The 16,331-nt window shown below is 57.9% G+C and overlaps 1 protein-coding gene across 1 annotated transcript; it reads right to left on the minus strand.

The window, feature by feature from the left end:
• Positions 1-2,987: 2,987 nt before the first annotated feature.
• Positions 2,988-14,508, minus strand: PHGDH (phosphoglycerate dehydrogenase). Its single transcript, XM_034778518.1, has 12 exons — positions 14,255-14,508; positions 13,253-13,404; positions 11,898-11,963; positions 10,735-10,789; positions 10,543-10,641; positions 9,484-9,616; positions 8,598-8,746; positions 7,509-7,661; positions 6,975-7,107; positions 4,977-5,104; positions 4,205-4,433; positions 2,988-3,331 (listed from the first exon to the last, which is right to left on the minus strand). Exons 1-12 carry the CDS (start codon positions 14,390-14,392, stop codon positions 3,177-3,179), a joined length of 1,590 nt encoding a protein of 529 aa, XP_034634409.1. The 5' UTR covers positions 14,393-14,508; the 3' UTR covers positions 2,988-3,176.
• Positions 14,509-16,331: the final 1,823 nt, after the last annotated feature.

The raw sequence follows: 16,331 nt of genomic DNA on the forward strand, positions 1-16,331 counted from the left end.
TGCAATGATCCTCTGGTCCTGCTGGTAAGTTTGTTCTTCAGACAGTGCTGTGGAGTCTCAGGTTGTGTGTGTGAGCCCCTAAAGGGGAGGCAACATGCTGGACCAGTGGGCTGCATGGCTGTATGCTAAACAGTAGAATGCTGGGAAGCAGAACTCCTGTCTTCTATTCCTGGCTCTGGAAGGGGAGGGTGGCCTAGTGGTTAGAGTGTCTAAGTGCTGTGTTTAACTATTCTTTGCATTTATATGGTGTCCATTCATTATTGCATCCTCCAGCATTTTGTGATGTTGGCTATGCAGGAGTCTGTCCCATTGTAGACCTCACAGTCCAGCACATAGATTTGGCACATTCATTCTGAGAGGCTATATAGCTACGTGAAGGATTCTGGGATCTGCCATATTTGAGATCTGAATTTTCCAGTCTTGCAAAATGGGTATGGAGGAGAATGTTCCTGCCCTATCACTTCAGCTAGCACTAGGAGATCTTGCTCTGTAATCAGGGCTGGGCTGTGCAGTGCACACAACTCATTCCAGTCACTGGAAGAGCTGCGATTAGAACTCAGTCTTCTCCAGGCTTACAGCCCTGCCCACCTTTCCCTCAGCCAAAGGATATGTTGATGGTGGAAAAATAATGCTGCACTATCTGTGCAGCAGATTGGTAATGATGCAGGAGGCTCAGTGGGGCTTGGGAGCCAGCTCAGTGCACTTAGAATGCCCAGGAAACTAAGAGCAAGTGTCTAGCAAGTTCTACTGAGCATGTGCAAATGGTAAATTTCTGCAGCCTCTAACTTGATCACAGCTGTTCATGAGGATATGAAACAGCACCTCTGAGCGCATGATTAGCCCCTGGCCCAACTGTCATGCTCCTCCACCAAGGAGGAGGAGCATGGTGATGCTCAAGGGGATTTAAAACTTATACATATATTAAGAGGAAATGGGAAGATTTTTAAACCTAATTCTGAAAGGATGACATAATTTTTTCTCAAAAAATTTACCAATGGCAGTGACCAGTTGCGGAAACTTCAGTCTGAGGGGTTAGTTTGATGATGTTATAAACAAATGAAAACAAGAGGTATAACGGAAAGTGTTAGACAGCTTAAACTCTAGGGCTTGTGCAGGCTTGCTCCTCCTTGCAGTCTAATACACAAAAAGTGTACCTCTGCAGAATGCCCCCCTGCCCCCCTTTTTAGGGATGGGAGAGGCAGAAACACTTTCAGGCCTTCTCTGTAGAGCCAGAAAAAGAGGGCTCAGCTGCTCTTACAGGTCACTTTCTGCATGTGTTCTGCAGTCAATGCACTTGCTAGGTTTTCTAATGGTCCAAACTCTCATTTTACAGTAGAATATGCTAAAATCCAGCAAAGCGTGGGCTTGACATGAAAGAGCTGTGTAACAAATTTGTTATGGAAAGGGCCAGCTGTTTCTGCGCCATCTCTCTTGGGGGGAGAGAGAGAGGAGGTGCCAAGGCCCTCTCACCATGTTAAAAACAGGCAAAACTTTTTTCCAACTCCCGGGGTGACAGTAACTTAAAGGACTTACCAGTACGCCGGAGTCCTGAGCAGGGGGCGTGGCCTCAACTGGAAGAGATGTGGCTTCAAACAGAAGACGCGTGGCCTTTAAATACCCGGGCCCTTTCAATCACCCCTAGAGCTCCCAGCTGCAGAGGTGGCTGGGAGCGCCAGGGCGATTTAAAGGGCCCAGGGCTCCAGCCGCTGCAGGGAGCCCCGGGCCTTTTAAATCACCAGTCTGGGGAAGCTGGTCCGGTCCGGCATGGCGTTACTGGCTCTTGCTGGTATGCCGTACCAGACCAGCTTACTTTCACCTCTGCCAACTCCCCCCTTCTTAACTTGAATATGGCTGGAGAGATGTAGGTTAGTCTCCTACAGTCAGCCTGGCCCTGAGATCAAATCTAGAATATTTCAGCCCCAAAACATGAGCATTGCAAAAAGCACAAAGACATGCAAATAGAAACTGTTTCTATTAGAATCCTGTTATCTTAACTGGGGCTCTTGCTCCAGCTCAGGTTGTAATATGAACAAGCACTTCTAGCCAGCCTCACCTAGACTTCAAACAGGGCTTGGTTTTTAAATCTCAACCAGATCTCCAGCCAAACCACTTTTGAAGAAAACTGGCACAGGAGTCTGACTTACAGTGTCTGAACCAAACTATAGCTCAGCAATGGCATGGGCAGAGGTGTTGCAAAGGATGGCAGGTCAGTCCAGCAAAGCATCTGTTCCAGTTTTGGACTGGTGGCTGAATCCTTATCACTGGCTGACTGGTCCCTTTAAGAGGGTGTGGGGGTGGTGTCCAGTGCACCTGTGACTGATTACCTGCTGTCCAATTGGGCTTAAGACAAGGAACTTGACGTATACAGCAGCCAGCAGCAGAAAAGGAAGCTGCAGAGAACAGAAGACTGCAGGAACGTGTGTGACGTCAGACTCCAGCCAAGTAGGGGCCTGCCAAATGCAGGGAAGAACTAGGGTGCAGCTGGAATGTTGGGAAGCCCCAGCACTGAGTAGTGGTGTGAATTCTATATAAACCAATTAGACCCAGAGGGGAATGTATTAAGGGCTGAGGCCTGGAGTGTATGTAAGGAGCCCTGCAGAGGGTAAACTGAGGCAAGGCTGCTCTATAGTGACCCCAGGCCAGGAAGGGTCGCTTGGGAGGCAGCTGCCCCTTTTACAGTCCCACATCCAGGGGCTGGGGCCAAGGCTGGAGGTGTTCCTGGCCCCTCTCCTTTGGGTGTATCTGAGCAGCTGGAGAGGGGTTGGAGTCTGTGCTACCATGGCAGGGCTGTAAGGTGCTGGCCTGCGCTGTGGGCATGCAGTGGTGCCAGCGCAACAGTGATCTTGCCAGGGGAACAGGAGTGAGCAAAGACCTTCTTCCCACTGTGGGTAAACTCCTGCTTCATCCCAAGCATACCCTGTGCCCTCTTCCCCCCGACCCCCGCCTGGGCTGCTGCGGGACACCGAACACAAGACACATGCACATGCTCTCCTCCCAAATGCTGTATTGACTGTGCTTGGATTTCCTAATGACAACCAACGCTGTGCCCAGCTCTCGCTGAGCCTGCTGGCTGGCAGTGCTGCCAGGGGAGAGGTTGCATGCTGGTCTTGAACCTGGCCTGGCTTTGGTGGGAGAACAGCTCTCCTGGGAAGCGGCTGCGAGCTCGCTGTAAAGGACTAGAGCGTCAGCTGGAAGACCTCTGTCACATGCTGCTCCATTTCACCGAGGGCACCGACCGCTGAAGAGATTCCCAAGATGTTCCACTGTTCTCCAGCCACAGCACAGGAGCTGTGGTAGGACTGGAGCTGTACCCGAGCCTTCCCCAGCAGCCCTGCAGATGGGAACAGCACAGAGCGCTCACACTGTGCGCCTTCTGGGGTGAGGACACCCAGCTGCAACACAGCCCTTGGCTCTGCCCTGCCTCGACTTAACACCCCACTGAACATCCCTGCGGGGACAGGACAAGGCTGAGAACAGCAGTCTCTTGTGGCTATGAGTCTGGCAGCCCTTGGGCCTTCCCTCACAATCAATGGAAAACTCAGCCCGCCCTGTAGCCAGCATGGCCAAGCAGCCCAGGCTGGTGCAGACAGGTCCTCTGGGCCACCAGGCCCATCGTCTGTCAAACCCGTTTCAGGGGCAGGGGATATTTAATGGCAAAGCAACACCCGGCCCCTGCCTTCCCCATCACCCCCCCACCCCCTGCTGCAACCGTTGCCTGCCAGAGGCATGTGGCCTCGTTACATCCGTAGGATATCTTCTCACAACCCCTGACCCTCAGTTCCCCCCACGCTCCTCCCCCCAATTCCCAAACAACTGCCGGGAACTCCCCTGCAATCTCCCCACTGCACCCTTTCCCCTGTATCTTGTCAACCGAGTGTCCTGGATGAGGAGTGCACTGTGGGGTCCAAGAGACCGGGAGCCCATCACTGGTGCAGGCGGATCACAGACCTGCAGCCCCCTACCTTTCCACTTCTCAGGACTGAGGCTTTGTCTGAGCCAGGACTCCCTACTGGGGCACACCGCTCCCCCTGGTAACTCCAACTGCTGCCTGGAGCCCTGCAGCCTCTTAACTCAGCCCTGCACAATGCTAGCAGCAGCCAGAGTGGGACCTCAGCCCTCCTCTTGGTGAGGTGGGACATTCAGGGCCTAACTGTAACTCGTGGACTGGAGGTGGTACGGGCAGGCTGGGGGGCTCTTTCCTTACCGATCACTGCGGGCAGTGTGCTGGCGTTGGCAGCTTTGGCTCTGTACAGCAGCAGGTGGCCGGTGAGAGGAACTGGCTGCTTGAAGTTGGCTCCGTTGAGCTCCTGCAGGATAGGGGTGCTGCCTTGGACCGAGCCCATTAGCCTGGAGGGGGTCCCCTGTAGGGTGACCTGCAGGAGGCTGTCACCATTGTACAGCTCTGGCACTGCGTTGCTGTGAGTGGCCGTGACCTGAAGGGGAGATGACAGCTCAGCAGCCCCATGCCATAGCAATGGTACTTCTATCCCCCCCCTCCCCTTGGGGAGGTACAGCTGTGAATCGACACACAGGGAGGCAAAGTGACTTGCCCATGGTCTCCCAGGGAGTCTGTGGCAGTGCAGGGAATTGAACCTGGGTCTCTGGAGCCCTAACTACTGGGCCATCCTTCCCCTCTCACCCTCTGCGGGGGCTGCATGCCAGAGAACACCCAGCTGGTGCTAGCCATGGGCGGGGGCTTGTCAGGGCCCCCTCTAGGGGTCCTACGGGGGAGACCATCCAGGAGATGCCAGGTATCCCTGCCTACGTGTAAGGGGTAGGGGGGGTGCCCTGCTAGTGCAGGGACAGGGAGTGTCTGCTGGGGGATGTGATGAAACAGAGCTGGGCTCTGGTGCTGGCAGACGGGCCAGTGGAGAGTTTGCCCCATGCCAGGCGGGCCCAGTGAAGTGACCCAGGGAGGGGACTCCATGTGCACTGACTCCTGGGTGTGTGACTGGGGTCCCAAGTGAGCCGCGTACCTTCAGACCAGCCTCCTGGGCCAGCAGCAGCCCGTTCACCAGGTTCACATCCTTTTGTGCTGCTCCTTCTAGCAGCCCGGTAGCCACGGCAGGGCTCAGGTAACTCCCAGCCTTCTGCAAAGGCGCTCCTGGGGGTGCAGGGAGCCATGAGGGTTACACAGAGACACGCTAGCAGAGCCCCAGCCGCTGTAGGTCTCCACCCCGTGCCAGGCTCCTCCCACCACTTCCTGCCAGAGACCACATTTTAATACAAGGACTCTGCCGTTCCCCTCCCACTCGCATAGCCCAACCCTGCCCGTCACCATCACCTCCCATCATAGGCGCTGACTCTGTGAGTGCTCTGGGGCTGGAGCACCCATGGAGAAAAATTGGTGGGTGCTCTGCACCCACCGGTAGCTCCCCGCCCAGCTCACCTTCACCTCCTCCCCTGAGCACGCTGCGTGCCCACTTTTTCTCCCTAGCTCCCAGTGCTTGCGGCACGGAACAGCTGTTTCGCGCAGATGGGGGGGGGGAAGGGAGGAATGCAGTGTGTTTGGGGAAGAGGAGGGGCCTGGACAGGGATTTGGGGAAGGGGTCCAATAGGGCAGGGAGGGGCAGAGTTGGGGCAGGGACTTTGGGGAAGGGGTTGGAATGGGAGGGGCAGGGTTGGGGAAGGGTGGAGTTGGGGCAGGGCCGGTGCCGGCGGGGAGAGGGCGTGATCACCCACCGGCGCCAGGGAAAGTTGGCACCTATGCCTCCCATCAGCTCCAGCAGCTGCTCCCCTGGAGAAGTGACAGGAGCAGAGTAATGAATGTAAATGAGCAGCCAGCACCCTGGGTCCACCCGCTCCCACTGCCTCCCAGCTTGGAAGCCTCTGCTTCAGAGCTTTGGCCAACCTGGTTTTATAACTCCAGAGCAAGTGGGTGTCTGCCATTTCCCCTGGAGACTATTCCCCAACCCCGCTTCCCCTTTCCTGCTGCAGTTCCCCCACCACACTGTGTGAAGTCAGGGCAGGCCCAGCCACCCCCCACCAAGCCCCACTCTGCTCCTCCCTAGAGCTGGTGGCCACTCGCAATTTCCATTTTGCGGGAAGTTTTGACATTTCTAAATGTATTTATTTAAATCTGACTGAAAACAAACAAATGGTTTCAACATTTCCCGTGAAATGTGAATTTCAAACAGGTTTGGGAAGAGTGTTTGGGGAATGTGAAGTGTTTTGTTTGTACACTGTTTCATGACATGACTTCCGAACCTCTTCCAGTTTTATTGGATGGGGTTTTTTATTGTTACGTTTGTACATCATTTCACAATGGGGCCATAGCAGTAGTGCATGATGTACAAATATAACAATCAAAAACCCCATCCAATAACATTCAAAGAGGTTTGAAGTTAGCAAACAAAATTTGGAAATGTTACAAAATGAAAAATTTTCCCCGTGTGAGAACTTCTTGAAAGTGATTTTTTTTTAAATGTTTAATTTAGACAAAAATGGCATTTTTCCCATCAAACGAGTTGATGAAAGTTTCCAGCCAGCTCTCCTCTTCCCCCTCAAAGGGGATATGGAGGGGGTGGGGGTGAGCAGCCAGAATATTGCTGGTTTGTCCCTGGTCTGGGCCCTTAGGGGATGTCTACACTGCATTGTAAAACCGACATTTTGAAGTGCGGACGCAGGTCAAGCCAGGAGGTCTGTGTAGTGCAGTATGGCCAGGTGAGACCTGGCTCCAGCAATTGTAAATGCAGTTTACAGTGCAGGGTGGACACTCAAGCATGGGCTTGGAAACGCCAAGCCCAGGACCACAATGCAGTGTAGACATACCTTCAGTTGCCACATGCTCTGTCCTGCCTCCCCCAGGGCAGCCCTGGCACTGCACAGCACCCCGTCTCTGCAGCACTGCTGTGTCAGCACAGGGGCAGAGACACAGGGCCAGCATTCTGCCTGCCCAGCTCCTGGAGAGCACCAGCTGAGCCCCACCCCGTGCGAGGAGCTGGGTTCTCTGCCGCCCAGCCCTGCGAGCTCACCCAGTGTGGAGACCTGCACGCTTCCCTTCACTGGGCTGGCCAGTGTCTGCAGCAGCACACCGAGGGCTTTAGCCAGGGCGATCCAGGGCTTGGTCTGAGGTTCCAAGGCGCTGCTGAGAGCCTGACCATTTACCTGGGGGCAGAGGAAGGAAGAGGAAAGGGGGCTGAATACATAGTGGGCTGATGGGCTCTCGCTTGCTCCTGTAAAGGACTTTATATCCAGAGATCTGCCAGCACTTTACAGAGGAGGGCAATAGCATTACCCCCATTGTACAGATGGGGAAAGTGAGACACACAGCAGGGCTGTGACTTGCCCAAGGTCAGCCAGAGCCAGAAATTGAACCCAGGTCTCCTGAGTCCCAGTCCAGTGCTCTAGCAACTAGGCCACACACACTCTGAGTCCTGGAGCAGAGGCAGAACCTGAGGCAGCATGAGATGTTCAGTTGGCTGGGCTGTCTGCTCGCTGGGAGCTCTGCTGGGGCAGCGCCCATCCTTGCTCACAGCCTGCGTCCCTCCCCATGCCCCCTCACTCACCACGCCAGCCAGCGCCTTCCCCTGGGCCAGGTCCACAAACTGAAGGGCGATTTCTTTGCCACAGCGACTCTGTGCTTCCCGGGTGCTGGCGCCCAGGTGAGGGCAGCTGATCACATTGGGATGGTTCACCAGGGTGCGGTCCCGGGGTGGCTCCTGCAGACACAGCCTGTCCTGTTAGCCCGAGCCGCCCTCCGGGTGAGTGGCCCTGCCTGAAGGGGCATTGCAGCCAAGCATGGTGGAGCCGTGGGCACAGCTCCCGGCCTGCAGGCTGGATGAGCAGCCGGGGCGGTGTTTCAGTCCCAACGGCTGATGCAGGTGGGAAGGGTGCAGCTGGCGCACAGCAGGGGCACAGCACCTGGCACGAGGGGGGGTGTCCTGTGCCATTGGCCTGCACGGGGTGGGGGAGTCTTCAATCCCACGTGGAGGGCAGAATTAAGGCTGGTTTGGGAATGTTACAGAGTTTCCAACGGGTCATTTCTGAGGGCCTGGCAAGGCTGGGACCCAGCTCCTCCCCCGAGCTGGGTGCAGATGAGTGGAGGGTGGAGGGGGTGGAGCGAGGGGCTGGCTCTGTGTGGTGGGGAATGACTGCCAGGGGGCAGGGAAGTGAGCATCACAGCTGGGTAGGGGGAAGCAGAGTCAGCTCAGGCCTACGGGCCTCGGGCTCAGGGCTACGACAGCGAGGGTGGCTGCTCACTCTGGGCTGGGACGTAATGTTCTCCAAGCAGCTAAACCCTGATATCAAACCCAGCAGCTGGCACAGGGCCCCGAACCCTGGCAGAGTGGAGTCCATGGCCAGTGAACGAGCCAGGGCCCTGCACCCACTACCCTCAAGGAGCTACAAGAGCAGCACATGGACCAGAAGTGACCCACCCTGGGCAGCAACTTGGGGAGAACAAGGAGCAGGCTCCTCTGTGCCTCCCAGGCAAGGCCCGAGGTCCCGCAGCTGGGATGGGCCCTCTGTTTCTGTGCCCACTCTCTTCCCAAGGCAGCAGGCCTTGGCTTGGGGCCAGGGCCCCCCTATCTGCTGTGGCAGTTCCAGGGGGGAACGTGCTCTGGGTCCCGCCTTCGCCCGGGGCTCCATTTACTTACCTCAGTGAAGACGTCAAGGCCGGCCCCCCCACACTGGCCAGACTGCAGTGCCCGGAGCAGCGCCCCCTCATCCACAATGCCCCCTCGGGCACAGTTCACCACCTGCACACCCCACCGGCACTTGGCAAAGGTGCTGTCATTCAGTAACCCTGGGGAGAGATAGCGGGGTGGGTAGAGCCTGCCAAGGAGCTAGCCAGCCTGGCCCCCCTCCCAGCGTGGGCTACCCTGGACCCTCCCCCACCGGGAATCCCAATTAACTGTGTGCAGCTGGTCCCGGCTGGCAGCAGAGCACACACCTACTGGCCTGAGCCCTGGGGGGTGTGTGTGTGGAAGAGACACACACACCCTAGTCCAGACCAGAGGGAGGGCTCTAGGGGAGTGTCCCTTAGAGTCCTCTCTGCTGCGATCCCATCCCCTGTCTCAGCATCCCCCTGCCTCTGTCTCCCCTCACTGCTGGGGCATTCTCTTTGGAGGGCCTAGCTGTGAGCCCGCAGTCAGCATGACAGGACACCCCTTCACCCTGGCTGGGCTCCGCTATTGGCAGAAGGAGGATAGGAGCTTGTGCACTGGGCTGACATGGCTCTGCCAACATGCCACCCTCCTGACTGCTGCCCCTGCCATTCCAGCCTTGCCCCCCCATCATGGCTCTGCCAATGCACCATCCCCCTGACTGCTGCCCCCCGGCTCGGCTCTGCCAGCACGCCAGCCCCCGACCACTGTTATCCAGATCTCCTGCTATGGGCCCCCCAGCTTGTCCCGCATGGGGCTGTATCTGACTCTCCCCCTAGGCCTGTTTTCACCTCCAGCCCCCGGCCCTGTTAATCCCACAGCCTCCAGAGGGGAGAGACAGGGGCTGGTGTGGCTGCTCTGGGCCCTGCTCCCCTACCTGTGGTGGAGGGCAGGAGCGGCGTGTGCACCGTGATGAAGTCGCACAGGGGCCAGATCTGCTCCAAGGGCAGCTGCTGCACTCCGAAGGCAGCCGAGTCCTCGGGTGTGATGATGGGATCGTACCCTATGGTCTAAGCACAGCCATAGCCACTCACACAACCCGAGCTGGCCTCCTCAGCTTTGGGTGACAGGCCCCCCAAGCCCTAGGGGAGGGGACCTTGGGCAGTAGGGGGCCCATCATGAGGGCTGTCCATGTCCTTCCCAAGGTGCAGCAGGGAAAAAGCCCAGTGGGCAAAAGGGCTGGGGGAGGGGCCACGGCAGGGCCCCCTGGGGGCGGGAGGGGGAAGAGCTACTGATGCACAGGGGGCAAGGGGCCGCCATGACTTGGCACTCCTTACTAAGCAGACCCAGAGCCCTGTCCTGGCTGGCTGGGCTCTAGTTCTGCTTGGGCCATGGCTGCATCCTTGCTGGAGGCTGCTTTTGCTGCCCGAAGCGGCGCCCTCGAAGCCCCTTCGCTCTCGCCAGGGAATCCGCACGGCACCCAGGCACAGGGAGCTTTCCCCACAGTGTCAACACCATGCTCCCGGCCTTCCCATCGTACATTGCTGGCTAACAGGGTAAGTCTGTCTTCCCAGCTGCTCATGCCCCCTTGGCTGCGCTGTGAGGTAGGAGTGCGAGGGGCAGAGTTAAGGGGAGTTTCCCCCATTGCCTTTCCTGGCTGGGCACGGCTCCGTAGTCACACCAGTCTAAGGCACAAGAGACGCCCATGTCCCCAGAGAGGCTCCAGGCAGGTACAGACAGGACAGCCCCCTCCTTAGAACCCCCAAGGGCTGCAGCTGCATGGAGAAGCAGATTAACCCTTTCTCCTCCATTCCCGTGGCTGGAGGGAGAATTAATCCCCTCCTCCCCACTCTGTGTGTGTACTGGGGGAGAAGCATGGGGCACGTTAATCCTCGCTCCCCTCCCCCCAGGCATGACCTGCCCTGCGCCTCACCAACCCAACCGAGCTCCTGGGCCGTTTAACCCTTTCCCTTCCCTTCCCTGCTCCCTCCCTTACCTTCATCCCGAAGGCCTGCATCCTGATGGCCACTTCTCTGCCAATGCGGCCAAGGCCCAGGATGCCCAGGGTTTTCCCGTGAAGCTCCATTCCCATGAACTAGAGCAGAACACAGACAGGGCTGAGACTATTGGCTCCAAACCCCCCTCCCGCCCCCCAAGCACTGCCACGGAGACGGCACCGGACTCTTACCTTCTTGCGGTCCCACTTTCCCTCCTTCATCGAGGCGGCTGCTTGGGGGATTTGCCTGAAACACCAACAGCCTTGCGGTCGGCAGAGCCTGCAGCCCCTGGCTGAGCCACCCAGAGCCATCCCCACCCCACTGTGGGGTCAGTGCCCTGCAGAGCGTATGAGCCCTGGGGGCAGGGGAGTGCTTTGTGAGCATTGACATGCCCCAGTGTCCGTGCTCTGCAGGGCTACAGCTTTGTTCCCTCCCACCCAGCCCCAGCTGGTCTGTGGGAGTCGCGGGCCGCGGAAGGAACTGGGCACATGGCTGGGCAGCTTGGCGTCGGGCCAGTGGCAGTGATGGTAAGCAGGGGACAGCCAGGTACCAGGGCTCTAGGTAGGGGCTGGATCAATGGTAGGGACTAGGGGGTGCCCTGGGGACTCTGTGCAGGAGGGGTAGGGGCAATGGCAGCGATGGGGGGGTGAGTGCCCTGAGGGTTCATGGGGTGGGGGTAAGGACAGGTGCAGCAATGAGGTTGGGTGGGTGCAGTGATGAGGAGCAGGTGATGGTGGCTGCGTGACAGTGTGACCAAAGTGGGCAATGCAGAGGGACTCAAAGCTGCCTGTCAGTGGTGGGGAGGGGCAGTGCCAGTGGGGCACAGGCAAGGTCTCATGGCTCCCTGCTGGGTCAGGCACTCAGAGCCACATGGCTGGGGATGGGGAGCCAGTGGCTGCTGGATGTTTGGTGCTCTGTGCAGGGTGGCTGGCAGTGCCAGGGAGTGGGTGGGGGTCAGGTACCCGAGGCCCTGTGCTGGGGGCAGTGGGTTCAGAAGCTCTGTGGTGGCAGGGGTGATGGGGAGACAGGGCTTATGTATCAGTGGAGACGGGGAGATGGTGCCCTGGCTTTGTGCCTGGGGCAGGTCAGAGCTGGACGTCCAGGGCTCCGGGGCAGTGGTGGGGTGGGAGCTGGATGCTGAGGGCAGGGGAGATGGGGATATGGGGAGGAGGCACATGCTGGGTAGGTGGGGCAGAGTGCAGATGAGCTGGTGCAGCATGTGGCAGAGCACAGTGCACTGTGTGGGGGACTTGGGCTGTGGGCTATTCCTGAGATCCACAAGCAGTGATGGGGCTGGGGGTGCTGGTTGCCCAAACGCCCTCCCCGGGGGTGGCGGGGGGGCAGACGTGCTCACCTGGCCAGGCTCAGGATCATCCCGCAGGTAAGCTCTGCTGCGCTCAGGCTGTTCCCGGTGGGCGTGCTGAGGGCAGAGCAGAGCACATTGCGGTTAGCACAGACATCGGGGACAGGGGAGCCCTGATGGGCCCCATGGGGCAGGCCTGGGAGTGCTCCTTGCAGTCACTTTCCCAGGGCTTTGGAAAGCCGGGCTCCCCTCCCCATGGGAGCATGGCCTCTGGCCACCAGCGAAGCTGCTTGTGGACACTCAGCCAACATTCCTAGCCATGATGGTTCTGAACTGGCTGCACTGGCTATACTGTCACTCCATGGCAGGGGCCTCCGGGCACAGAACTCAACGCTTCGCTGGCTCCATCTGCTGCTGTCACATCAGCCTGCAACATCTAGCTGCTGTCACCAGTCTCTTCCAGCCGTGCTGTCCCCCACTTTCTCCCTCCTGCTGAACAGCTGGGTTGGTAGCTGTGTTTCCCCAACTGCATCTCATTCTGTTCCCGTGCCACATTGCATACACTCTGCAGCTGGGATCGGTTCTTGGGGGCCTGCACAACCTGTTCACATCAGGGGATCTGCCCTGGGGGACACTGCCCCCACCCCCAAGTGGCCCATCAGAGCAAGCGGGGGGGGGGGGGGGCGGCTGGAGCCTTAGCTGAGTGAATAACCAATCTGTCGGTTTGGTGGCCAACATGAAAAACACAAAAGAACAAAACATTTCGTTTGACTCAAAAATGAATTCGTCATTTAATTTTCAAGGGGTTTTTAAACTTTTGCTTTTTAACCAAGTTCAGCTGGATTTCAGAAGTTGTTTCAAAACAGAAAGTCAAAAGGCTTCATTGCAAAAGTCAAAGTGAAACGTTTTCAAAGTTTCACTCAATTTCTGCCTGAATTGATTTCCTGAATTTGACCCAAAACTGCATTTTTCAACAGAAAACTAAGTACAAAAAAATGTTATGCTGCTCTAGGTGGAACATCCAGGAGCGCCATCAGCTCCAGATGCGCTGCTAAACCTCTAGGACCTGACCCAGAGCCCTGTGCCCCCCACGAGCCCCCGCACTGTAAGAATCCCACTAGAACAGCTCAGAGAGAATGGGAATGGAACCGTACCCATTTCAACTCCTGTCTATTCCCTGGAGCCTTTTCTAAGTAATGGAGTGGCAGGAGGGGTACCACTTGCCCACACATCTGCAGGTGTGCACCTTGGATCTGCTCAGATGCTTCCCCCCCATACTCATGCATACAAGTGCTGACCTCAGACCCTGTGCTCTGACCCTGCAGAAACTGGACACATGCTGCCAGGGCCACCACAGCCATTGTGTGGGAAGAGGCAGCTCTGTCCTGGAATCAGACTGCTCTTACTTCATCACCAGGATGCCCTTCCTCGTAGCTGCCTCCACGTCCACATTGTCGACGCCGGTGCCCGCCCGCCCGATCACCTGCAGCTTCTCAGCGGCCTGGATGACGTCTGCGGTCACTTTGGTCGCTGAACGGACAATGAGCCCATCGCAGTCCTGAAGGGGTGAGTGCCGGAGCGGATGGGATGAGGAAGCCAGAGCCGTTCCCCAGCTTCCATAAACACTGCTCCCCCCACCCCTTGGTGTGAGTCTTAAGGCCAGAAGAGCCCCTAGCCAGTCTGACCCCAGTATAGCAGTCGTGGGAGCCGCCCCCAAGGTTCCAGCCCAGAACCTGGGGTTTAGACAGAGACGCCCCAAGGCGGGTGCAAAGTGACAGAGACTCTACCCCGTCCCTAGGTGAAGTTCCAGCAATGGTTCCAGTCTGACTCTGCCCTCCCACCCGGGGCTTTGCTGCTCCAGGGGAAGAGACCCACCCATCCCAACAGGGGGAAGCCTTGGCTGTCCTGACTGTAGGAGCCCCTGTTCTTCCTGCCCCTAGTCACACCAAAGCCTCTGCTCTGCTCCGAGGTGGGGCCCTGCCTCTCTCCTGGAGCCCCTCTCCCCACCCATGCCAGCTGAGCATGCCTAGCACCCACCATAGGCACGGGAGCTGGAGGGCCCACTGGCTCTGGGGGACTCTGGCTGGGGCAGTGCAGGTGGGGGGCAGAGCTCCCCAGCAGAAGCTGGACCCGACCCCGTCCGTGCAGCCCTTGGCTGGACGATCGCCCCCGCTCCTGCCCGCGGCACCCCCCGGCCCAGGCCTCGAGTCCCCGCGCCGCGCAAACACCCGCGACTGTTGCATCAGGCGCGGGGCGGGGAGCGCTGCACGGAGCCTGAGCCAGCCAGGACTCGGGGGGGGGGGGGTGCTGTGCCGGCTGGCACCCGGGAACAGCCCGCGCCCTCTACCCAGCCTGCACCCCACCGAGCAAGGCAGCTCCCCAGCATCCCCCATCCCTGCTCCCCGCACCTGGATCTCCGCCAGCAGCTGCTCCCGGCTCAGGTTGGGCTTGTCCAGCGCCTGGATGCCGCCGGCCTGCAGCAGCTGCTTGCAGCAGGGGTCCAGGTTGTCGCTGAGCAGCACCTTGCTCAGGGTGGCGAAGGCCATGGCGAGCGCAGCGGCTGCGGAGAGCTGCGACCAGCCAGACACTGGAGGCTGCACGTTTAGCAATTCGGGGGCTGCGTGTTCAACTCAGCAGATCTCCCTAATCCCGGCTAGCCCCTCCCCGCTCCGCAGTACCCCCGCCCCTGCCTCCCCCAGCTCAGCAGGCGGGGCTGCGCTCCCGGAGCACAGAGCGGGACAGCGCTGCCCTGCAAGCAGCGGTCACATCATCCCGGCCCGGGCTGGGGAGCAGGCGTTAGGGGACCTGTAAGAGCGCTCAGGAGCCCGCTGCCTGCCCTGCACCTGGGCTGGGGCTTCCCTGCATAACAGAGCCCAGACTCTGACTCCTTAAATGGGGAGGGGCATGGCGCAAAAGGGGCCCTTCCCCTGGACATGGTCTGCCCTGTGGGGACAGCGACAGCCTCCCCTGCAGGCTAGGGGAGGAAGGGGGACCTGGCCAGCAGCTCAGCTCCCCCTGGCCTCAGTTGGTCTGTCTGCAAAGTAGGGTTAATAAGGTCTCCCTCCTATGCAGGGGCCTACACATCCTATGTCTGGAGAGAGAGCCTCTCATGGAAGGGCTGTGAGATCAGCACTATGGTAGGAGTGTTATTACTCTCAGTCTTACTGAAGGCTTCTGGGACTTGGTTCCCCCGGCTGAAAACCAGTCCCTGGAGGCTGCCAGGGTTCAGGTCCTGGCAGGATTTGGGCTTACGCAAAGCTCATTGGGGTGGGTGTGTAGCTTCACACTAGCCAACTCCTCCCCCTTCCAAGTGCAGCACACCCATCGCTTGCCCATTCTTGCAAAGTGAGTTGGAAAACCACTCAGGAGATGGGAAAGCATCTGACAGTTGGCAACCAGGGCCAGATTCTGTCCTCAGTGACTCTGGGGTAAATCTGGAGTCACTCCACTGAGGTCACCCGTGTCCCTCCAGCGGTACGTGGGTGTAACTGAGATCAGGGTCCCTCTGGATTAGGAACCAGTGTTCCTCCCAATCATTTTTGCCGTAATATGAGGCAAAGCACACTGTTAAGAATTTCTATTTTGTGGCTGGACAGCCTTCTCTGCCTCTTGTCTTAAAAACGGAAGGGCCAGAGCAGATTGTCCAAAGCTCCATTTTCTCCTCCATGCCATGGAAGAGTCATCGTTCTTGGCTCCTGGCGCTTGTGACAAGGTCAAATGCTGTGAGAAGTAGGAATGTCAAGAAGGAATCCCCAGTAAAGGCGATTTGTCCATCATCTCTGCCATTGCAAAGGAAACTCTTGTCTGGGACAGGTGAGTTGCACAAAAAAACAACAACGACAACACTGTCTTCCAGATAAGAATCCACATGATTTGTCCCTCCCACCATTGACCACCACTGACCCATTTGTAAAATCAAGGCCAGTTCTGATATCTCTGATCATGAGCTTCCAATTGGGAGGGCATGCACGGTCCAACCTCCCCAGTTAGAAGTCCACATGACCTGCTAGTCACACCCAGCAACCACTCTGGAACAAATAAAGCCCCCTTTGATATCTACAGGTCGTGAGCCTCCCTATGGCCCATGCGGGGCTGGCCAGGAAGAAAGAGGGTTTTCAACAGACTGTTACACAGGAGCTTAGTTTAGTTGATCACAATGGTCCCTTCTGGCCTTGGAACCTATGAACAGACAGACAAGAACATTATTCATTAGGATTCAAATTTCTTTCTTTAACCGGACTGCAGCCAGTTACATGGTATATTTACATGTCGGGTCCAGTCCTGCTCCAGTGGAAACCAGTGTTAAAACACCCAGGCTCAGATCCTCAAAAGCATTGAAGTGTGTAATTCCCAGGAGGGTCTGGGCCCCACTGACTTCAGTGGGAGCAGATCCGGATCTCCAGGCCCTGATCCTGCAAGCACTGAGTGGGTCCCATTTGAAGTCAGTGGGCCCAGTCCTGTTCTAGTGGGATTGCTGACATGTGT

The sequence above is a fragment of the Trachemys scripta genome, chromosome 8 (genome assembly GCF_013100865.1).
Source record: "Trachemys scripta elegans isolate TJP31775 chromosome 8, CAS_Tse_1.0, whole genome shotgun sequence".
In the NCBI taxonomy this organism is placed as follows: Eukaryota; Metazoa; Chordata; order Testudines; family Emydidae; genus Trachemys; species Trachemys scripta.